The sequence below is a fragment of the Gouania willdenowi genome, chromosome 5, assembly GCF_900634775.1.
Source record: "Gouania willdenowi chromosome 5, fGouWil2.1, whole genome shotgun sequence".
Lineage (NCBI taxonomy): Eukaryota > Metazoa > Chordata > Actinopteri > Blenniiformes > Gobiesocidae > Gouania > Gouania willdenowi.
This window is the reverse complement of record NC_041048.1, coordinates 22571717-22596779: the sequence shown is the minus strand read 5'-3', so window position 1 is coordinate 22596779 and position 25063 is coordinate 22571717. Positions and strand designations below refer to the sequence as shown.

Below are 25063 nucleotides of genomic sequence, written 5' to 3'. Positions count from 1 at the left end.
ACATCATTCATAGATTCTGGGAATGTAAACTTGTAATTTAATCTGCAATTCATTTTTGGTTATTTAATTTTTGTTCTCTTTAGTTTGCCACTTTTCTAAAATGTGAATTATAATCTGCCTAACCCTGGGTGTGTCATTACTAGAAGGGTCACATGTACAAACTTATCATTGTCTCTGTTTGCTGTGTGTGTGTGTGTGCATGTATGTACACAGGGTTCCTACAGCTTCAGTTAAATTAATTTCAAGACTTTTTAATACCATTTGAAATTCAATTTAAAAACAATTGGGTGGGGGGGGAAATGCTGTATCAATTACATAGTGCAACTGGTGGCCCTCAAAGTAAACACACAAAAATACACAAAATGACAGTAAAATACAAAAAAAAAAAACAAAGCATTACAATCACTAAAAACACAAGATGACTACAAAAATATCCAGAAATCTTATGAAACAACAAAAATACAAAAAATAATTTAAAAAAAAACATTAAGAAAAATCTTCATTGGACTGGCAATTTTCTTTAAATTTACATTTCCCCATTGTGTTACAAGCATGACTCACATCAGCACAGAGTCCTGCTGCAAGAATGTCGTCACTGTTTTGTCATTGGTTCCGCTGTCGTGATTGTGTGACTTTACGGTAAATTATATGTATTTTAAAAAAACTGTTACCATTTATTTTTGAAACGTGGGACAGTCTGACTAGACCACAAAAACTCAAATACCCTTTGGAGATAAATAAAATAGTCTAAACTGAACATGTCTTATCGTTTTCTATCCATGGTTTACAGTATATTGTATGAAGCGTGTCTCCTGGTGGCTGAAAGATGAACAATGACTCCATGTTTTGCATCACGACACAAATTTTATTTCAACAGGAACAAGGCTTACAAGGAGAATATCAACAGGTTCAAATAGTAGGGTAACAAGGTTCACCTCAAAGGATGATGATGCTGGTGAATCATTGGGGAGGGCAAGCAAACAACTGCACTTAAAGTCACAAAGGAACCAACAGGATATATTTAGCTCCACATTACATCACATGCATGACATCAAAAAACTGTTTCATCAACAAACACAGCAGTACCAATTGTGAAATGTGGTACTACAGGCACAAGAAGATCTAATCAATTGTCCAGCAAAGTTAAGAGATAGACGCAAAAATTTGCCAAAAATGTTTTTGAAAATTTGTTGAAGCCAATTAATCTAATTCTTTTCACATTCTGAAGTTTAACCATTCAATAAGTGTCTGAATCACGCTAACGGGACATTCAATTTAAAAAGTTGTGGTATTTGAACCCAAAATGCTTCTTTATTACAGTAAGTGCCAAGTGTGTAAGCTTAGTTTTCAGTTATTACTGGTAATGTTTCTATTTTATGCAGCATTATCACAAAAATACAAAAAAAAAAAAAAAAAAATGACAATGAATAATTAATGACTGACACGTACACCTTACTGCATCAGGGATACACACAACCACACCAATATCAGCATACACAAAAAGCAAAGAGCTTTTTAAGGCTTTTCAACACGCGACTACGCATTAACACGACTGCAGAGGTTCAGCGACACGTTTACTTGAGATGTTTGTTTTCTTTACACAACTGTAGCTGCAAACACACAAACACTGCAGGGTCATGTTTTCTGCTTTGCAATCAAACACATTTTTACATTTGACCAACTCAAAATAGTGAGAATATGGTCTATGTCCAAAAAAAGTCTAATGAAAAACCTTACAGTACATGAACAGATCAAAAGCAGGCTGTAAACTGAAGACTTTTACGAGGTAGGGTGGGAGTCGAACAACACCCCCTGGATTCATCCTTTGAAAAGTAAAGATGATTATTAAAATAATGCATTTCACTTTCTACGGGAACCAGAAACAGCTGAAAGTAGAGGTGCACCTTTAAATCAGGCATACTATAATCTGTACACAATCTAGGATTTTATTTGGGTTCATGTGTGGCCAATATATAAATACCTCTAGGCTTACAAAAAAAACTTCATCAATGACTGAGGTCCAGAGGTTCTAAACTCTTCATTTAATCTAATTCCGACTTCTGGCATCAAACATTTCATGCTAGAGCATCTCAATCTGCAGCTATTAAGAACCATGAGAGTAGAGCAACCATTTAATTGCTCAAATTAATTAGCCAAATTAATAACAAGTATCAAAGAGCTGTATCCGACTCAGCGTTTGGCTGAAATCATGACTAATTAAAGTGACCGCCTGTTTCAGAGTTTAAGATATTTGTGATGCTGAATCTTAGAAAAGGTAGAACATCAATTAACACACTTAACATTGCCCTTAAAAGGGATGTACACTTTAGCTGGTGCAAGAGAAACAATCTAACTAAAACAATAACAAGTGGCACTGATATACTGTATTTTAGAAAAGATTATAGAATATCTGAAATAAATGCGCGCGCAGTTGATGGAGATGTACCGAAAACTCTTTACAGCTGTCAAATTCTTAAAGTGACAACAGACAGTTTAAAACCTGTTTTCATTTACATATATTAATGGTGGCAACTAAAATAGAAGACATTCAAACGTAAAGTTGGACAAATAATTCTACTTGTTTCAAACAGGGGCTTTGTTATTCACCTGAATAACGATAAACTATCACCTAATCAATGCTGGACCCCATTAGTTCAGCCATGCTGGGAACTCACAACATTCTCTGAATAATCACAATTTATTTAAAAGTTCATCGATACTGGACACAGTAAACTGATAAGATCTGATAGACTCATTATTCCTCAGTTGTCACACCTATTGTTTTGCCTTTTCTAATCCTCTGGATGAAGGAGCTCTGATCATTTTGAATTGAAGTTGTACAAAATGTAGTTTTATGTTATCAAAAATAAGGGAATGCATTTCTAACTCATCACAAATTACATGATTTCCATTAAATTATACAAATCTAGATACATTTTGCTTGATGACGATGCATAACATTGATGGGGCCAAATGCAGTCTGAGAAAAACGAATCAAAACCAAACTGTGGCCAAGGTCCAGGGACCCAATTTGGAAGAAATGGAAATATATATATATATATATGATTAGTGTAAACTTTCTGTATATACAATGATTTGTATTTACAGCAGCAGCATAATGTCATGCATCATTAATCATGAGGGAAATTCACACTAATTGTGTTACATTAATTATACAGTACACTGGCTCACTCCTCAGAGGGAGCCCAGGTATAACCGGATTGCCTTTAGTATGGCTTCTTTTGATAATGACATTTTAAACTATAATAAAGGGCAATATATTAAATATAAGTAAATATAGTTACATTTTAAAAGACCTGTGTTTAGGATTTACAAGGATGTTTTTAGAGATTATGTGTGCTGAATATTTTTTTTATGATCCTTTTATAAAACAGAACTAAGGATGTTTTTGGCTCTTTTGTGATGCTTTTGAGATTCATGACTTGCAAAGGTTCTCTTACATGAGCCTGATAACTTAGAAAAGGATTCACATTTTTACAACTCATACGTCCAGCAAATCCTACACACTGGACCTTTAACAATATTTGTTAGTTTGGCTTCATGACTTTATATCTGGGTCTAACTTTTGATCATTTTTATTCAATATCTAAAAATAATTTGAGCACAATAACAGGAAAAGGCTGTTTACCTGGACGTGCCTGAGAGATAAAACTGATACGCAAAAGGCCAACATGGAAAAAAGAAATGGGGACATGAATGGTTGGGAAGTCCCTACCAGTCTGCACTGTCCCAGCCTTCCTCAGCAGGTTTGGAAGGACTCTTCTTTGTTTTACCATCTGCGTTCTCCCAGTTGTTGTCCCAAGCCTCCCAGCTCTCCTCTGTGCTGTGTTTGTTGTTGGACGCAGCTTCGGAGCCCCAATTGTCCCAACTGTCGGAGCTCTTTTTTGTGGAGTTATCCGCGATGGTCCAGCTGTCACTGCTGGGGGATTTCGTAGCCTTTAAGGAAGTGTTGCTGCCAAAGGTTTCCCAGAAGTCCCTGGACACAGGCTGGCTAGAACTGCCCTGATATCCCTCCGAGGCATCCATGTTCTGGTAGCTCTCCCCGGTGGACCTGAGTACACACAAAAAAACTGTTTAGTTGTGCTTGAAATCAATAGATCAAATAGTGCAAATTATTTTCTTCCTTTATAGTGTGTATCAACTTGTTTTTATTACCCATCTTCTGTCTTTCCGGAAAAAATGTTTGTCAACTTTGCACCGGCTCCCTGGACCTAAGAAAAGTTTTTAGCATTATTTTACAGTTGTGACTGATGGATAATACAAAATCATGGGTAAAGAAACATTTATCATACAAAATAAACTAAAAAGTTAATAATTATTGAATGTATACTTTACAAGCTAATAACAGCAGTTACAAAAATGCTAAAATTAACTTTTTTATTATAGTCTAACTACATTAACAGTGTACTCACCACCAGAATAAAAATGGCAGCAAAAAAACAAGAGGTTACACTTCATTAGCATTGTTCATACTTTCACATATATTACAAAACCAGTCTCCTCTAAAAGTCACACTGTGTAAAATCTCCGACCCCTTTTTAATGTCTGCATGGTTATTGGAGATTGGAGGCGAATCAAACTCTGGAGACTGGGTTTGCATCAGTTCAGTGTGGCAGCATTCTGCCAATCCTACCTTGTGTGCTAGCCCAGTGATGCTGACTGTCATTTCATCTAGCAATTTGCCATCTTTCACCTGGATGAGCCAAATTCATATTAAAATGCAGTAAAAAAATGATCATATGATTTGAAATATGCGTGTTGCAAAGAATGCATAGTGAGCCATTTGTGATTGTGAGTAAAGAGTCACTGGGTTTTGTTAACGCAGATTATTAGAGAAAACCATTCAAACAAGCACCACCAGTAAAGCCAGCTGTACATTAGAAGACAAAGCCTTTGGTTTATTAACAGTAATCACTGATTTTTTTTTATTTTCTTCTTAATTCTGTTATTTAGCAAATAGAAGAGAGAACAATAAACAGAAGTCTATCCTGAAGTGTAATATTTTATACTTTCTCACAGTAGGAATTGAAAAGCTGAGACAAACTAAAAAAAAAAAACATAAGTTCACTAAGACGTGTGGAGAGGGAGATTTATTCCAATAATAGGGAATAGCATATTTCCATCTAAAAGTCTCACAAACTTCACTTTTAAACTTGTTTAAATAATATGAGAAATGCAATTGGCGCATTAGCGACTTTGGATGGAATATCTGTCATTGCACTTTCCCTACACTCAGATCTTGAACGCGCATACATTTTAGACGAGCAGCTCAAGCAGCCAATAGTAACGCCCCAAAACAGCTCATGGATCACTCTGTTGGTAGAAATCTGAAGTCCTGTATTTCTAAAGCTCATTTACAGGGTAAGGAGAAGGAGAAGAGATTCACTGTCCACTCAGAACACTTTGTAGTACAATATGCTCAAAGATGATTACAAATTTTTAACCAAATGTTACAATATTTTTATTTTTAATTTTTAAACTTACATACTGCAGCTTTAAGTTTCAGGTAAAACTTCTGAAAATCCAAAAGTGCTTTATTTGTATTACACATACAGTTGCTATAAAACACAACTTGTAGTAAAATCTGCATCTGGTTGCTTGAGTTCTATGTTTACAATTTTTTTACTTCAGGATTCAAAGTTTAAAATGACTGTGCGTCTTGAAATCTAAAAACAAAACAAGTGAAAAAATCTTAGTCTTTGGAGATCTCAGGTGTTGCCGTCTAATGTAAGCTGGCTCAAAGCAAATACACTTGCAGGTGACTGACAGGAAGCAGAGAAAACAGCACATTTAGATCTAAAACTGTTACTGGTTTAATCTAAAAACACTGCAACCCACCACCCAACAAACAACCTCAGACATCAGCATTACCTTTTCTTGAGTGGGTTTGATTACATTCTCATTTATTGTCTGTCCTAACTCTGAGGCCTAGTTGGAAGTCAGAGAGGAGAGTTCACTTGAATGAAACATGGTTTAACATTCACACAACTTTATTTGCATGGACACACTGATCATTCCCATTCAATGAGATGCTGAAGAAACTGCAGAGGATGTAATGGTTGAACCCATGAGCGAATGGACACATGTACAACCATAAATAAAACAGCAGGTTTTTCTTTCTTTCGTGCTCCGATTTGTCACATTTATCTCTATTTCAATAGGGACAAATATGATACATTGAAGAATTTATTATTTACTTCTTTGAAAAACTATCAAAACCAGATAAAAGCTCCTTAAAAAATTCACCATGATGTTTTTACATGCCATTAACCCTCTGTGATCTGTTAGCAGTGAGCAGATTTAACATCATGCATGAATGAATAAATTGGAAAACAGTAAACACCATATTCTACTCAATGGGATCTACCAGAGATCTGTTTCACGAGGCAGTCTGGTCTAGTCTGCTTTACTTTCACCAAATAGCTGGAAACCTAATAACCACGCATAAGGACGAACACGGTGGCTTAAGTTAGCATAACCAAGTAGATGCATATGCATGTTGAAGAAAAATAAAACAAGCAGAAGATCAAACGTAATGAAATAAAAACATGTTTGACAATTATCACAATGCGACAAAGACGACATGCACCTAATAAACAGCTTTACCGGTTCAGGGGGCGCGTTATAGCCCCGTAACTACATCCAGTAGGAGAGAGCAAGAAAATATTAAAGTTACACTGTTATTAGTTATAGGGCCTCATGAGGTCATTTGAAGATGCTCCACTTAACAACTGCCAGAAAACTATTACGCTTTGTTTTTAAAGGAAATTTACCACAACTACTCATGTTAGTATGCTCTTACCTTTAGGGTAGCTTGGTTTGCAAGTTTAGCAGTCTGAAACGACAATTAAATGAAGAATATTAATTTAGTATTGGTTGGTTCTGTGTTGATTTTTAATGCAGGAATAAAATTGCTTGTATGAATTACATTATCTTTGGCAATAGATGCAAACTTGCTTGCTCCAACAGTGAAATTGCTCCAACCCTGTTAAAAAAAAAAAAAAAAAAAAAAAAAAAAAAAAAAAAACACACATAGGTGAAAAGGCAGGAAGAACAAATAACACCCATTGGTTCTTTGACATCTATGAACAACGTACTGAATAAATAGAAGACATAGCATTGTTGATGAAGTCTTCCTCTTTCTTCTCTGGCGTCACCGTGTTGCCAAAACCAACATACCGATTTTCTTGATTTCCACTGTAACCACCTCCACTGTCGGACATATGAGGAAAACATATTAAAATTCAATCTCTAATTACATAGTGCAAAGAAAAAGAGGCTAAAGTAGCAAAATCTTACCTCTGATAAGAGTTAACGTCATCACTCAGCCAGTCCTCAAATGCTTTGTCACTTGAATTGGCCGGGTTCTGTCCAGGCCCTCCAGAGCTAGAACAGATAGAAGCGTATCAAACCTGAGGCTGTTCTAGAATCTGGTGCACCAGAGAATGTCAGTATGATGAAAAAAACGTTTTCCATTGTTACCGATGAGAGGAGGAAAGGCTGGACTTGGGTTGAGGAGAAGTCCAGTTTCGAGCAGGGGACGTCTCAATGGACCACTCCTTTCCCTCAGCTAAAGTAGCAACCTGTGTTAAAACAACATTGGTGTTCTTTATACTTTTATCCGAGGGAAAAGTCAGAGAATACCCGTCAGACTGCAAAATGCTTAGTGTGCACCTCGCTGTGCAAGAACATCAAAAGCATTAATAAATATAATCTGTCTCTATTAATAGCTCACCTTATCTCTAAAAAGTGCTGCAGCCTTGCTGTTGTATTTCTGCTGTAAATTCCAGTTGGGGTCATAATCATCTTGGATTTCAAGAAACAAGCGGAATTTTCCATTTCCTCCAGCTTTCATTTTTTCCAGCTCGATGTCTTTCCACTTGTCCATGGTGACGGAACGCACAAAGCTAAAGAAAAACAAAAGATTACCAAAACGTCTGCGGGTTATTGTTATCTAAGCCAGGGTTTTTGAACCACTGTGCCACGGCAACACTTGTGCACCGTGAGAGATCGTCAGGTGTGCCATAGGAAAAAATTCAATTTTACATAAGTGGTCTAAAAAATATATTTTTAAACAAATTAATTGTCTGCAAAGCACAAATATGCCGTTGTGCTGCCGTGAGCCCCTCCCTGTTCCAAAGTGCAGAAATAGCGTCACAGCAGCTTCCGACCGCAGCTGCAGGTCAAAGAGGAGTTCCTTTGATTTCTGTTAAAAACACTTATAAGAATGACTGCTAATTGTTAATTGCACTTTTTATTAGAAAAACAAAATGTGAAAAATAGAGGTCGACTGATATATCGGGGCGATTTTTGGACTTTTTTCAAGATCGGCCATCGTATTTTTTTTTTTTTTTTTTTTACCATCACCAGCCCACCCTAAGGAAGGGTAAGAAAAACTTTATTATAGGAAGGATATAAAAAGGGAGAGCAGTGTTACACCTAAGTGAGGGGAAAGGGAACAGGGAGGAGAGACTCAAGGTAGAAAATAGAAAGGGTGGGGAAGAGTTGATTATTATAAAGTGAGAGTGAGATGTGATGTTGTAGTTGAGCATATGATAACAAGTGTGAAGCTTAGGTATAATGGTGGTGGCTGTGAACAGAGGGAATGAGTGAATGGTTATACCTAAAACAGGTATTAAGTTTAAACCGACTACTTTCACATTGTATATTGTTGTAGTGCTTTGCTGCTACATACATGTTCTGGACTTTATGTTTTTCTTGGTTGTGTGCGAGTATATTTAAAGTTCAATAAATGTTAACAGTTCTATTGGTGTATTTAATTTAATTTCTAATATATACATTTATATCATATGAGTGTTTCAATTGTCTTTCATAATCAATGTGCTTTAAAAAAAAAAAAGTATCTCGGCCTCAAATATCGGCTTCCAAAATCAGCTTTAGATATCTTTTTTTTTTTTTCTAAATCATATCGGCCTTTGAAAATCCCATATCGGTCGCCCTCTAATGAAAGATCATAAAACGTATTTCTTTAGTGTATTTGTTTATTTGATTCCTATTCAAGACACTTTGATAAAAATGAGTGCATATGTTACAAAGGCTACAAAGTTTCATTTATAGCATTCTCGGTTGGTGGTGTGTCTTGGGATTTTTTTCAATGAAAAAAAATGTCCCTGGGCTCAAAAAAGGTTGAAAAACATAAATTCCCTTATGTGTTCTGCTACATGGGTGCAACCATATTTACGCATTTAGAGAAAATGGGTAAACGTGATTGATTGGAGCCTAAAAGTGAACCGTCAAAAGAAGATTTTTCTATTGCATTCATATGCCAACCATTATTGTGAACATCTCTTAAGTTACAGTCTGCTCTTCATACCTGAGATGGACTCCAAGACCTCTGTGCTTCCCAGAACACTCAAGACAAATCCAAATGCCATACGTCACACTGACCCACTGTGGATTAAAGGCGCCACACTCGAAGCACAACTGCAAGAAATAACTTTTTTAAAACTCATGAATATACCATTGAGGAAAAAAACTGCAACCTCAACTAATCTGGAAACATATAATATAAACATCAGATCAGCTTTATACAGTAGCTTTATTTGTGCCCATCTTGGTGCATTTGTTTTAACAGTTATTTATGGGCAGTTTTTTTTAATCATTTTTGCAGTGTATGAACTTAAGGATTTAAGGAGAGGTAGATTTTAGTGACGTTTCTTTTAATATTAACTAAGTTAAAAATAAAAATGTAAAAAGGCACAAACAAACATCTTTTACTCCTTGAAGTTGCACAATCATCTCCTGCAGCAGTGAAACTCAATTCACAATTAATTACTCACATTATTCTCATCTTGAGTTCTTACTTCCTTCAAAACTCTTCTGGTCCTGGGACTGGCCATTATGATGCACGCTATAAAAAAAAAATATAATAATAATTGTTAAGAAAAAAACAAGCCAATATTAAAAGATGTTCAAACACAAACTGGTGGAGGCATCTTACGCAAACTGTATTATGAGCAGCATTTTTTTGAGTGCTTTTTTTCTTTAATTCTGTGCAGCATTGTGGTAGAATGATTTGCACTTCAGAGCATTTTCATTTGAACTCCAGTTTATTCTCTCAGTCTCAATTCAGATATCTAGGTTGGCTATCGCTGTTAACTGTTGCTCTGAATGTTAATGCTGTGAATGACAGGTGTACTGTGCAGAAAGCAGCCATTCTCCCAACCTGTCATCATGCTTTCAAATAGCTGTAGCAGATGAGATACCCGTGCATTGCAACATTAGCTAATGCTACATTAGCTAATGCTAATGTTGCAATGCACGCAGAAGTTTGGGTGACATTACTTGGAGTCTCGAGGGATATGTGATGTCATCACTACAACATTTTTACTTTCTTCTTTGTTCCAGACAGTGCTAAATAGGGATGTAAAGATTAATAGTGAGACAGTTAAAAATCGATTCAAAGGTGTAACGGTTCACATCAATATTCTAAAATTGAATGGCAGTACTTTTTAAAAAAAAATGATATACTTTTCTTTTTTTTTTTTACAGCAAAGGGCGCCATCTATTTAGAATGTCAAATTCAGGACACAGGAGCATTTTGGCTTTCCCAAGACAAAATGAAAAAGGTGAGAGAAAGAACATGTAAATTTTCCGGGGTAAGAGGGGCATAGAGAGGAAAGGGAAAAACAAGAGAGAGAGAATGAAAGCCATAGTTTGTTTATATATATATATATATATATATATATATATATATATTGATATGGCATTTGTTTTAAAGTTCAATTGTTAAGGCACAAAATACATTTTCAGTTGCACTTTTAAAAAGAAAAGGAACTATTATGCAGTTTTGCATAGTTTACTGTAGAGCCAGAATTTAAATGAATAGGCGTTTTCTTCATGTGTACTATTTCTTTATTTATTTCCTTCAGGATTAATTTTTATTTAAATTGCATTGTTTTGCATAGTTTATCAAGGGATTCTTTTGACAATGAAAATAGTACAGTATTTTTATTGTTATTTTCGAAGAAAAAAAAATGAATATTTTGTCTGCATCATCATTTGTCTACAGTCTCATTTTGTAAAAAAAATCGTGAGAGAATCGTATCGTGAACCCAGCATCGTGAATCAAATCGTATCGGCAGTTGAGTGAATCGTTAAATTCCTATTACATGAACTAATTGGGCAATAATTTAGGCCGTGCAAATAGAAACCAAATGTGAAATCTAACATCATTAGGAAGTATACCATTGACAAAAATAAAAATGAGTTTTCCAGGGTTGAGTTGAAATGACCATGACATCGCAGTTTTGTACATAGACTGCCACTCTATGTACAGTATATGCAGTGCCCCTCATTGGCCAATTTAGGTTACGTGATAGGTGCACCACGTGACTTAAAGTTCCGTCAGTTGTATTTTAGCTCATATTTAGCCCTATCCCTATCCTTTACCCTATACCTAAACCCAGGAAATACCATAAAATGTTTATTTTTTTCATAAATGTTTTTTTTTTTTTTTTAAAGGTGGAATTTGCCGTGTTAAATGTGTTAAAATGGAAAAAAATATTTGTGTCAAAAGTGGGATTCCCTTGAGTAGAAAAGGTCCGGAAACATACCCATAGTCCCAGGAGCTATGGTTACTATTAAAGTATCTCTAGACTGTTTCTATATTATATTAATATAATTATATTTTCGGCGAAGAAACATTTGTCAATTTAATTTCTAAAATTACAAAACCAATGTTTAACATCCACACAGACATGAGTTGTAGTACAACTCGCTGAAATTGATCAAAAGGTGAAATTCAAAATCTAAAACGGTAAAAACATCAGAAATAGATTAATAAAAGGCTTTACTCTGACGTTAATGTTGGACCAGAAAATGGTTCATACCAGCCTGCTAACACTAATAAACAATACATAATCACATAATATGAGCTCAGGGGTAGTAGTGTTATGACAGAAAGGATAAGATGGAACAACAGGGGCTGAGGAACACTGCTCTACAGTAAAGTGTGTGTTTTGGTGATTGGAGTCAATGTGTAAAGGATCTGGAAACAGGATCCACGTAGTCAGTCACGCAGAACCAACCCAGTGAAGGAAGATGAGACAATGTCTGACAGCTTCATATAAATGACACGGTATATGTCTCAGATTTAGCACCACTCTGTAGGCAATACAGACATTAGATATTGGTTGTTTTTTTTTTAACCACGATTTCATTCAAGCCAGCTCGCGTTTTACGTAGTCTGTTGCTAAGCTAACGTTAGCTATCGGAGCGGAGCAGGGTTACCTGAGAGTGATGAGCCACAGCAACAACAACAGAAACCGTTCCACAAAGAGCAGTTCTGTCTCTATACACACTGTCCTGGAGGAACTGCAGGTGGTCGGCTGCTTTACGCTGTTTAAAGGTTTCTAAAGACTATGTCAGTGATAAACGCCGGTAGCCATGTTCCTGTTTGCATACGTTGGCAGTGCAAAGCATCATGGGAGGTTGTGTCTTTTTTACCTAACCACAGAAAACGGACACATCTACAAGTCTGGGATACACCTACAGCGCTGAGAGAAGGACTTTATAAAATAGCATCAAAAATAATAAATAAATAAAAAAGCGAAGTGGCTATCAGGAGTAGTACGTAGCCGTATCAACAAAGTATGGAAAACATGGCTGAAGAAGTGAGGTTTGAATGATTTAGAGGATGCGCAGGTCAGGGTTAAGGTTAGGGTTAGCAGAAGGTAAACAGAACAAGTACGTAGCGTCTTAGTCACGTCACCTAGCACGTGACCTAAACTGGCTAATGAGGGGCGCTACGTATGGCTACGGCTACCTCCTGGTAGCAATATAAGGAACTAATACATAATAGAAAGTGTCTATTTGTACGGTTGCCGTACGGACAACCTCCGGTGCTATTGGTACGGTTACCGAACTACACGTACGTAGCGGGTTAGGGTTAGGTTATCACCAAATATCGCAACACTTTTTAGGGGTTAGGTTTAGGATAAGGTTTAGTCTTTGTCACGCGACCTAAACTGGACAATGACTGGCCTATCACGTGACCTAAACTGGCCAAAGAGGGGCGTTGCGTACAAATAGAATGTGGGTATATTGATACGGCAGCCGTGCGAATAGCCACTGCTTATCTAATGTAAAGTAATATATAAATATATAATGAATCAGTTTTCCGAAATATTTTTCTATAAATCCTCTAAACGGATTTTAAAAAATCCATTTTAAAAACGAAAAACCGAAAATCCCGTTTTCTGGATTTTAAAATCCATAAAACGGGTTAAAAAAATAAAAATAAAAAAAATTCGGAAAACAATTTAAAAAAAAAAAAAAATTCGGAAAACGGAATAAAAAAAATGTATTCGGAAAACGGATTTAAAAAATTATAATAATTCGGAAAACGGATTTTTTAAAAAAAAAAATTGATTCGGAAAACAGGATTAAACAAAATGAAAATAAAATGATAATGATTTTATTATTATTAGATATTGCAATAAAGGCATTACAAGAATACAATTGGGAAAACTGGGATGTTGCATTCAAAAGATGGCGATTTATTTTTTGTTTGTTTTTTTTGTTTTTTTTATTTATTAAATAAGTGGATTTTATTCGAAAACTATTATGATCCCATTTTTTATGCCAGCATTATCATTTAATTCTCTATACATTTTTATTTCACTCAAAAAACAGATTCCTCTGTACTATTTCCCCTAAAGTTATTTTTGCCATTTTAATAGTTGTAGATGGAAATACTTTTCAAATGCATTTCATTTATTTGTTTATTTGATGTGACCATCGCGATCACATTAGTTACCGGGCTAGATGTATTGTTTTAAATCTGTTAGCGCATGTGCTAATTCAAAACACCAGTCAAAATAAATACAATTTACATTGCAAACACATATATAAATAAATCCCAATTAATAGCTATACTTATAATAGCCAACTTTTTAAGTATTAACTTTTTTTTTGAGTTAATGTTCAAATTTATTGTGAGGAACTGTGTAATACCTCTAAAATAAGGATATATTTATTGGCTGGAGAATTAGGTAACACCCAGCCCCGTAATGAGAGAAACAGAGTTTTCATCTTAGAATTGGTGAAATCTAAAGTTTTATGATCACAATTAGAGATTTTGAGACTGCTTTCTAGAAGTCACTGGAACTCAACTTGAAGCTCATGCAAATTTCCAAAGCACCAAAATCCATTCCTCTGGCATAATAACTTTATATGGCATCATTTATCTTCTTTTTTTTATTTCATAAAATCAACATTTTTTTTTTCAAAAGCAGATTTAGCCCTAGGTCAATATAGAGCTCCTACTGTTAAAGCTTCATTTTTTTTTTTGAACAGCCAATTAGAATACTCGACAGGTAAATAATGTATCCAATGAATAATTTTTCACATTTCAGTCAAATACTGCATTAAGTAACCATAGTAAGTGTATTCTTTGCTAAAATAAAACACATTCAATGCACAGTGATTTTACAAATTTAATGCGGTATTATCTCAAAACTCTCTTTCAAAAGGGAGAAACCTCCAATTATAAATATACATTAATAGCCTTTAAATAGTGTTGATTAAACACAGAAGGACTAATTATTTTAGATCTAATACCAATAATTCTGGTTCATATATTGTCTTTGGAATTCTAATGTTGCCATGATTTACAATAAAGTTGATGTAGCTTTCTCCTGACAATTTCTTTTCACTTTCATTTAGTGTAGTGTAATTTTATTAAACACTTTCAGGTATTTTCAAGGCTGTTCAGAATTATGGAAATTAGTAGTATTAATATTAGTAGTCATATTCATATTAGTAATAGTATTAATATTCGTATTGTCATTATTTATTGTCTGTGTACATGTGTGCACCTGTGTGGCATAAGATTAAGGTGAGGACACAAAGGGATTAAAGTACAATTGTGGTGCTATCCAGTGTAGGGTCATGTTCTTTTACCCAGGGCCATTAGTTGCTCTTATCTGATAACTGTGACTTATATAAAAGATCACTCTGCAGCCGTTGGGGACATTACTGTCTCATCCACTGCTGAGCATTAACATGAAGTCATCAACGAGCCTAAAGCTGCGGCTTCCCGTGCTGGTGTTTGGGATGGAGGTTGTCATGATAGCGCTCTATGCTATATTTGTCACTTATGACGACAACGCTAACGCCAAGATGCAAAACAATGTGACCGACCCAATGGACAACTCAATGTACAGAGACTACCCCTTCTTTGCTGATGTGCAGGTGATGATCTTCATCGGCTTTGGGTGTCTGCTGGCCTTCTTCCGCTTTTATGGATTTAGCGGAATGGTCTTCAATTTCCTCACCGCTGCATTCACCATCCAGTGGGCAATCCTGATCCAAGGCTTCTTCCAGTTCTACTATGATGGACAGATTCACCTTGGCGTGATCAACCTGATTAATGCAGAGTTTGCCTGTGCTGTGGTACTCATCTCATTCGGAGCAGTGCTTGGGAAGACCAGCCCAGTTCAGCTTCTGGTCATGGCCTTGCTGGAAATCCCTGTCTTTTCTGTGACTGAGTGGGCTGTGCTGAAATACATCAGGATAAATGATGCGGGTGGTTCTATTCTTATTCATCTGTTTGCCTGCTACTTTGGGCTTGGTGTGACATTTGTCCTGTATAGGCCCAAACTAAACCAGGGACATGCTAAAGAGATCACTAGTTATCAATCCGACATCCTGTCTGTGATGGGAACTCTTTTCCTCTGGGTGTTCTGGCCTTCCTTCAACTCTGCGCTCACGTTAAAAGGGGACGACCAACACAGAGCCGTACTCCACACCTTTATAGGTCTGTGCTCATCCACCATCACTGCCTTTGCCCTGTCGGCAATTTTCAGCAAGAAAGGGAAGCTCACAATGGCTGATATACAGAATGTGACTCTGGCCGGTGGTGTGACTGTCGGGGCCACTGTGGACATGATGATTTCCCCCGTGGCTGCTTACGCTCTTGGTATCATGGGTTGCACTGCCTGTTATCTTGGTTATAGGTACTTAACTCCCTTTATGGCCAAACGAATGAAGATCCAGGACCAGTGTGGTATTCACAACCTGCATGGGCTAACTGGTCTCATATCGTCAACCGCAGCAATCTGTGCCATCCTCTTAGCCAAGGAGGAAACCTATGGACCCAGCATGTACCAAATTTTCGCCCACCGCGCCCCACCTATGGGAGATCCAAAGCTGTTGGAGCTGCAGGAGCTGATTCCTGGGCTGAAGCCAGGCTTGGGCCGCACTGCAAAGGAACAGGCTTATTACCAGGTTGCAGCCATCTTTGCTACTATTGCAGCATCTGCAGTAGGTGGAGTGCTAACTGGACTGGTCATGAAAATGAGCTTCATGGCTTCACCAACAGATGATGACTGTTTTGATGATGAGCTTTTCTTTGATATGCCGTCTGATTTTGACAGCTTAATAGTTCTAAAGAATCCCACAAACTTTGAGGAAAGTGAAAAGAAGAACAAAGAAACAGTGCCTGAGGATCTTTAGCACTGTGATAGTCATGTTTTAATGTATATAAACTTGCTTAACCTAGTGCTATCTTCACAAACCTGTATAAAGTCACTCTGATATTTGAATAATGTCTCAATGATTGTTGTGAATATTGAAGAAGTAAAGAAAAAACACACAAAGTGAAGCTAAATTAATCAAGGATTTGTAATTAATGTGTGATTGAGTGTTTAAAGTTAAGATTTTTTATTTGATGATTGTGTAACTGTGTTTTTGTTTTTTTTTAATTGTACATCTTTTCATACTCAAAATAAAATTAAAAAAAAATGAAAAAAATAATGTATTGTCTTTGTTTTGATTTTTCCCCACTATTTTCAAACTCACATAACATTCCATTTCACCTCATTTTAGACACATTTAAATAATTCTTGTGCATATTAAATAATGAATTTTGTTAGTATTCATTGACCAGTGTTTTGATTTCTCAATTACATATTATTCACATATCTCATTATGCTTGTATGTTATCTGCATTCACTTCTGGACCACATTTATAAATCCCACCTGGTTTCATTATTAGTGTTAATAGCGTTAAGAACTTACTGTAGGAGAAAGGCATTATTTCTTAGTAAAATCAAAGTGATCTTGGACACATAGAATAGAATACACCTTTATTGATGCCTAGTAGACTGGCACCCTGTCCAGGGTGTACCCCCGCCCAGCGCCCTATGAGAGCCGGATATTGGCACCGGCAGACCCCCGCGACCCTGTTAAACGGGAATAAGCGGGTATGAAAATGGATAGATGGATGATCCCTAGTAGAGGTAAATTCACTTGTTGCAAAAAAACAATAAAAAAGAGCAGACAGTATAAGAATTAAAAATAAATACCAACACACGATTATAGTGCAAAATGCAAGAAAAAAATAAAAAATAAAAAAATACATTCATAATACTTGATATTCTCTCTTGTAGGAGGAATAAATAAGTTTAACAAGTAAATAAATGTTGTATTTATTTCAAATATTGTGCTTGTAAACCACAAACATGAATGAATGAATGAATGAATGAATGAATGAATGAATGAATGAATGAACCATTTACATTGGTTAAGTAATTTTTTTTTGCTATATGCCAACATTTTTATTCACATTACACTGTGAATACAAATAGCAATACACTATCATCTTGCAGGGCTTCTCTAACTATTTGGATCCAGGGACCCCTTATAAAGGAGAATATTTTTCAAGGACCCCCTTATCATCCCAGTGTCAGTTAAACACAATTTAGTGCCATTTGCAGCCCTAAATACCTTCGGAATTATCTATTCTTTGAACATTTCAACTCGAATATTTAAGATCTGTGTAGTAGAAAAAAACCTAAAGAGTAGCTGTACTAGTTTTATATAACAAAAAATATGTTTAATGTATACCAATAAACAAAACATAGCAACATTTATTTGAAATAAATAAAAGTGTAGTATGTTTGTTTTATTTGTGCATTGGTCCCTTACTGTATATGTTGTTTTATGCTTTTATAATGATAAGACATAAGTAAACCACTTTGTTTTTTTTGTTTTTTTAATTATCTTATGGACCCCCAAGCTATGACTCTGGTCCTCAGACCTCAGTTTGAGAACCACAGCATAATGATTCAAAGAACACCCAAAAAGCCTAAATGTAATGATCATTTAGTCCTTTAAATGTAGAAAAGTTTCTAAAGCGTCGGCTAAACAGTTTTTGATTTTCTTCTGTATACACTTTTTAAAAATGTCTTCCGCAACAATTTAACCACGTTTAATCTTTTCGACAAAGTTAAAACAGATGAATAGAAAAACTTTGCTGTTTTTTAACTATTATTTTTCTTTTCGTCATATTGTCTTCTTTTAATAAACTCAGCCACTTTTGTGACAATGAAAAAAACTCAGAAATACAACATCATTAGGTGGTTCATTATAACTGCTGTCAGCGCATACAAAAGTTACAAAGGTTAACTGCATCAGCTCTTTTTATTGACTTACAGGGTCCAGAAGTTGTCTTATCTAACTGGACAATAGAAAGAGAAGGTGCCGGTAATCTTTCCCGATAATAGAGTTTAATAAACCTCAAGAATGGCAATAATGCTGTGATATTTACTTGATCACCCTGAAAAAATATTTTCATCAGTTACATCAGTGCTTCACTAATTATTGCACATTTATTCTATGACATATTACTGAATTTGCACCTTTAATAATTAACAAGCTTGTATAATAAATGCAATAAAGGCCCCATTAAACCTGTGATACCAGCTCACACTGTTAAATATTAATAATTATTAGAAAATACATTATCTCATTAATTGCTTTGTTCACACTTCAAGTTATACTGCACCAGATAAGATTTTATCAAAGTGCCTATTTTGACAGGTCCATATATTAACATTGAACAGCTCATAATTGCACACTGCAGTACAGAATGTTGTCACGTGCACGTGTAGGCAAACCCAAATGCATTGACGGAGGCGTAGCTCAGGTGCATAATACCAACATTTATTGTTTTCTTAGGCATGGTCAGGCACACAGGTGGTCAGTCCAGGGAGGCAGAGGTAATCAAAAACACAAAAAGCAAAACCCAAGAACAACGGAGCGAGGGTAAACAAGAAGAATGTCCAAAAGCAAATAACACTTTTTGTCAATCCAGGAATTACTGGCATGAAACTGAGCCCAGGTCACAAGTGAATAACATAGAAAATGTCCCTGCACTCAACTGAAGCAAAGCCTCCCCATTTATACAAAGCAGTTAATCAAAATAAAACCCCATCCTGACAATTATATTGAGAACTTTGAGTTTATTTTACATGTACACGTACAAAAGTCAGCAGTTTATCACTTGTGTAAACATGATGAACCTGAGACCAGAAAAAAAAGTTACTAAAAAAGCCAATGAAACTCAAACTTCTTTTTCCCGGAGGGAAAATCTGTTTAATTATCTTTATTGGCTATTATAATTGATGTCTAAATACAGTTCGAGCAGGTACATTAAACAGTTTCACCAGTCCTAAAAGAAACTTCATAAACATGTCAGCAATCCACCACTGTCTGCTGTCCATCCATCCAGGCGTTAGAACGTGATCTTACTCTTCTTTTTTCATCTTCTTATCAAAAGGAAATGTTATAAAAACCAGATTCCTTCCCCCAGTGCCGAAAATGACATTTAAAGGCAGTGTAGTTTTAGACATCAAGTGGTTTGATAAAGTCACAAATGCAGGATTCCTGCGCCGTGTGAACCTGCCAAGTATGACTGATTTTCTTAATAAAGAAGAACCGTAGATGTTTGGACACGTGCACAGGATGGAGAAATACCAGCTAACCATGACAACTACTGTACTCCAAGCTCTGCGAAGGAGGAAGAAACCAAGGAAGAGCTTGACTCAGATTCAAAGATGTGGCAAAGTGAAATATTAGATGGAGAGACACAAAATCTTGGCAGTCAACAGCGAGTAACAGAACTGTATGGAGAACTGTCATCAAACCGAAGCTGAAACTATAGAACAGTCAACTGACTGTAAGAGAGAGTTTTAAAATTGTCTTTGGCAGTGGCTATCCGTACAGTTGCCGCATCAATATACCAACATTCTATCTGTATGCAGCGCCCCTCTTTGGCCAGTTTAGGTCTTGTGATAGGTCAGTCATTGGTAAGTTTAGGTCGCATGACTAAGACTAAACCTTACACTAACCCTAAAAATTGTTGCGATATTGGGTTATAACCTAACCCTAACCCTTAAAAGCTACGTACGTGTACATCCGTAACCGTACCGTACCAATCCGTGTTTGCGCATGCGCAGTCAGGTCCCCAATGTGACATCAATTTACGGGTAAAGGCAGTGTAGAGAGTTGCCTTTGCACGTAACTGCGCTATGCTAAATGCTATACTTAAGTTCACAGCACATTAGTGAATAGATGACACGTGACTGCTGCTGCTACGTTCTTTAACTAGTGGGCGGGTGACAGCGCTAGAGATGATAGAGAAACTTTGTTTTGAGGAAAAACGACAGCTTTTGAAAGATGGAGACCAACACCTGAGCTACCAGACCTTCAGCTAAGGTAAGGTCAGAAAATGTTTCATACTTTTCACAGTGAATGGTACAAAAGGAAGGATTGGCTTTGTGGATGCTCCTCACTGAGGATGTTCTAAGTTGTTGTCATTTTCTCTGTGTTTCTGTGTTTCCAACACAAACAACAGATGCGCTGTCGTGTCATGAGATATATGTTGTTGGGAGAGTATGGAGGCTATATTAAATAATTGTTTATGTTTCTTTAATGGTGTTTATGATGTTGATTTTGTTATATGGCTAAATACTTGTTCATGTGGATCTTATTGGGTTTTTTCTTTCTTTTTATGAATTTTATATTTTGATAAGCGCATTGAGATGACTTTGTTGGAAATTGCTTTATACAAATAAAATTGATTTGAATTGAATTAACACTTGACAGCAGAAACATATGAAATTGTCATTGGTGGTCTCGATTTGCAACGTGCCTACCCAGCCCTAGTGGTCACGGCACGTCACTGATGGTTACTACTAGCCAAGCCACTCTTGACACAATAACATTCACTGTCCAGGGAAAAAGAAAGAAAAAAAGGAAAAAAGCGCCCCCTGGTGTTGAAATATATAATATTGGCGATGACGTCATGTTTCTCGGAAATGATGATGATAATGGCAATTGTTGCTTTATAGACCTACAAGATTTGATAGGTAGGGTCATCCTGATGAAACTTCTGACTCTCCTTTCCTCTGTATCAATGCAAGTGTCAATAAAACTCAATCATCGTGCACTCATGGTCCAATAAAAGCATCATGTACATACTTTACATACAGTGTGTTCTGCTTATTTTATGCTGCCTGTGCTTGTTTTGCCCTTGTTTTGCCCATTTTTAAATTGTAATACATCAAATGTGTACTAAATAGTAAGTAATACTAAGCTCAAGGCCTGGAGGCCAAATTCATCCCTTAGTTAGAGAATCTAATTCAGCCTGCAGGAGAAAGTAAAAATAACTGAGAAAATATAAATTGTTGTGTAAAATACCAACTAATTCAGTTGTAGATATCTCAGCCAATCTAAAAATTAAAAATGATATGAAACTTAATATTTATCAGGGCTCACATTACATTACATGATGGCAGTCATTTTTTTATAGTATAAAATATATTACAAAAAAATAAAAGAACGCTCAACTTTTCCAAAATCCTTCAATTGTGCTAGAAATTATTTCACAAAATTTCCCCAAATTAAACATGATTTGGTCAAAAAAATCAAGGAAATTTAAGTGACGTTCCTGCAGGGCTGATGTCGGTCATTTATTGGTTAGATATTAATTGTCGGTGCCTTACACACTGAACATATCATTTGTATGTGGAAGTGCAGATTCGAGCACATTTATGTTGAAGTTGCTGGTTTTCCTCACCTATTATCTGAAGCCCTATATATATAAATATATATATATATATATATATATATATATATATATATATATATATATGTGTGTGTGTGTGTGTGTGTGTGTGTGTGTGTGTGTGTGTGTGTGTGTGTGACACCCCGGCCCTAATTGTTTCCTCTATTACACAGGAAGTTGTCACATATGAAATGTACAGTAACTCTAAAATTAAGTGAATATTATTACTAATTTATCATAATAGAATACAAAGTTTACAAGGAAAATATTTTATTGTTTTTTTTAAAAAAAAAAAAAAGAAAGAAAGCAACAAACACCAGCAGTCACATACAAAGTAATGATTATATGTTAAAAGATGAAAGATTTTAAACATTTATTTTATGAAATTTGCAAAATGTACTGCCTTTTACATTCTTTAAAAAAATATTTATTCAAACAAAGGACTAACATTGATAGGTGATTCACATTCATTCACCAAGGGGGTAGAGCACAATGCAGGGGGGTATATACATCTATTGCCTGATTAAAAAAAACAAAAAAAAAACAATTTATATATACAGCATATATGCATTTGATAATGATTGTCAGAAGAAACATCAAAGGCAATGACAAAATGCTAAATACAATATACTGGAGAGGAGGATATATAGAGGAGGATATATATATATATATATATTTTATTATTATTATTTATTTATTTTTAAATCTTCTGGATTCACTTTACAAAATGATCAGTAAGCATTTGTGTATTATTTCAACACTTTCTCATGGTTTCATTTTCATTTGTACTATTTTATTCTATTTATCTATACTGTGTAAAAGGACATCATCTAGTGGCGAAAGGTGAAGCTGCTGAAAAGGTGCTCTCTAGTCTTCAGCCTGACATGCTAGAGATGATTGGCGTAGTTTTCCTCACCATCTGCTGAGAGGATGGCTTTGGTTCGCTGAGTCTGCACCGAAGCATAAAGATCAGACATAATGGAAACATCATCTGTGATGGACTCCTCTACCTTCTCCCTCTCCACCTCTACTACATCCACTATATCTGAGTACTGGGTGGCCTCTGTTTGAGAAGAACTGAGGCCGGACTGCAGGTGAGGAGTCTGGGTCAGGTTGGCATAGCAATCCTAAGAGAAAAAGATCAACAATGTAACAGAAATCATGCTTTGTTAAATGTATCGGCTCCTTATTTTAACTTTAAATAATTCCACTACTGTCAAAGAGGCCCACGGCATAAGAGACCAGGCTTTTACCTGTGCGTTCAGATTGACTCTGTGTCGATCCTTGTGCAATGGGTGGGAAGCGTCAACTTCCGTGTACAAAACCTGTCCTGAGGAAATCATCATCACACAGTCATTTGCAGAAATGCAAACATGCAACTGCACAATCATAACCACAGAATGCACTCACTTGCACTGCTTACGTTTCCATAAATAGGATTATCTGCCATTTGCCTTGAACTTTGGCTTGCATTTCACAGAAAGAGAGGAAAAATATTTAAAACAATAAACAATCAGAAGAAAATTCAACACTAAAACGAGTGGATGTGTACCTTTTTTTTGTTTTTCGCCGACATGCCTTTTTTCCTGCATTGGCAATAAAAAATTCAAATAAATACCAAAAAATGAATAATGTCTTTTTTTAGGATATTTTTTTTATATTGAATTTACCTGAGGAGCATCTCAATGTACAGCAATAGATGTTCAAAAACAGAGAGATGCCCAACATTCCGGCTAATACCACAAAGACCACCTTAACATCCCAAGACAAACAGTTAAAGGTCAACGTTCCTAAAAGAAACAACAAGAAAAAACATTATTATTAGCAGTGGTAATAGTAGTAGTAGTATTAAACCTTTAGTATTTAAATACTGAATGTACAGCAACAAGACATAAGGTAGCCAAGGTGTATCAGCAGCTCTCTCACAGATTACAGGATTACAAAGCTACTGGGCACCAGACATGACAGTAGAAAAGTAAATTGTGGCCCCGAACTATCTATGACGCGTGCCCTAAACTCTCACTTTCGTCAGTAAAGCAAGCTGGTTCTCAATATGCTGTTGTCATACTGTACTGCTAGAGTCTGAACCAGAACAAAGAGGTCAGAACACTTTTTGTAACACAATTACTCCAGCCTCAGAATAGACTTTAAAGTTCTGCCGCTGGTGTATAAATGTGTGAATGGGTTTGGTCCAGAATACATCAGTGAGATGTTAGTCAGGTATGAACCCAGCAGGTCTCTCAGATCTATGGACACAGGTCAGATAGTGGAGCCCAGAGCTCACAGTAAACATGTTGACGCTGCTTTTAGTTGTTATGCTGCAAAGAAGTGGAACAAACTCCATCAGAGGTGAAGTCGGCATCACATGTGAACATTTTTAAATCAAAGTTAAAGTTGCACTGTTTGATCATATAAAGCACATTGAGTTGCCTTGTGTATGAAATGTGTTATAAAAATAAATTTGCCTTGCCTTGCCTTACTGTACCTCTTGATTAAAATGGTTCCTTGCAATGCCAAGCTTTTCAGAACGTGTCTGTTTCTCATTCCCAACCTACAATAAAACATCATTAAACAATATCTGTCTTTCATGTATCTTTAGCCCCTCTACTGTCTCCTCTACTACCTTAGTCATTATTCGCTTAACTCGAGTTGTACAAGCATGATATTGCTATTTCCTGCATACATTGTACTTATTTCATGATTACAAATTAAAATTATGTGGCTACAAATTAGTGTTTTGTGCATACATCATAGCTAATTTGTGACCACAAAGACTGAGGTTTAAAGATATGCATGTAATTGTTAGTTTTTCCATTGGACAGGGAAAAGACCATTCAACTACGCTTGAAAACAATTCAATCAACGTGAAGATCTTTGGAAAACCTGGTGGAAGAACCTTTCCCAAACCTGCTTGTGTGTACCTGAGGGAAGAATTCATGCTTTGCTTATTTGTATTCATTGCATTTTGGTAATTAATGAACATGATTTGTAGATTTTGCAAAACCACAATGAGTCCCCTGTGCAAAAGATAGTAACACATCTACTTCAGACACACAGCAGAGAGGAAGTTGGGGAATTTACAAGGCCACTCACTGTGGTTGTACATTGTATGTGCAATACAAACATAAAAAAAAAAAATGTTTTTTTTAGAGAAAGCAAAGAGGACAA

The 25063-nt window shown here is 35.9% G+C and overlaps 1 protein-coding gene and 1 pseudogene across 7 annotated transcripts; one reads left to right on the top strand and one right to left on the bottom strand.

Annotated features, from left to right (window-relative positions):
- Nucleotides 1-865: 865 nt before the first annotated feature.
- Nucleotides 866-12484, bottom strand: arfgap1 (ADP-ribosylation factor GTPase activating protein 1). Of its 7 annotated transcripts, XM_028446048.1 has the most exons (14): nucleotides 12274-12484; nucleotides 9822-9892; nucleotides 9356-9465; nucleotides 7757-7928; nucleotides 7504-7604; nucleotides 7321-7407; nucleotides 7119-7233; nucleotides 6950-7006; nucleotides 6824-6856; nucleotides 6628-6657; nucleotides 5893-5949; nucleotides 4655-4714; nucleotides 4177-4232; nucleotides 866-4072 (listed from the first exon to the last, which is right to left on the bottom strand). In XM_028446048.1, the coding sequence occupies exons 2-14, from the start codon at nucleotides 9879-9881 to the stop codon at nucleotides 3733-3735; spliced, it is 1278 nt and encodes a 425-aa protein (XP_028301849.1). In that variant the 5' UTR covers nucleotides 9882-9892; nucleotides 12274-12484; the 3' UTR covers nucleotides 866-3732. The 7 variants fall into 7 exon arrangements, with proteins under 7 accessions (XP_028301849.1, XP_028301851.1, XP_028301850.1 ...); XM_028446050.1 differs by lacking the exon at nucleotides 4655-4714 and having other exon boundaries at nucleotides 4177-4226; XM_028446049.1 differs by lacking the exon at nucleotides 6628-6657.
- A 2540-nt stretch (nucleotides 12485-15024) lies between these two features.
- LOC114462933 (ammonium transporter Rh type B pseudogene) lies at nucleotides 15025-16800 on the top strand (annotated as a pseudogene).
- The last annotated feature ends 8263 nt before the right edge of the window (nucleotides 16801-25063 follow it).

Coding starts and splice junctions, on each gene's coding strand:
- arfgap1 (XM_028446048.1), bottom strand. CDS start 9,881: ATGGCCAGTCCCAGGACCAGAAGAGTTTTGAAGGAAGTAAGAACTCAA. Junction 6,658..6,823: donor CAAACCAAGCTACCCTAAAG/GTAAGAGCATAC, acceptor TACTGGATGTAG/TTACGGGGCTATAACGCGCC. Junction 5,950..6,627: donor ATAACGCGCCCCCTGAACCG/GTAAAGCTGTTT, acceptor ACTTCCAACTAG/GCCTCAGAGTTAGGACAGAC.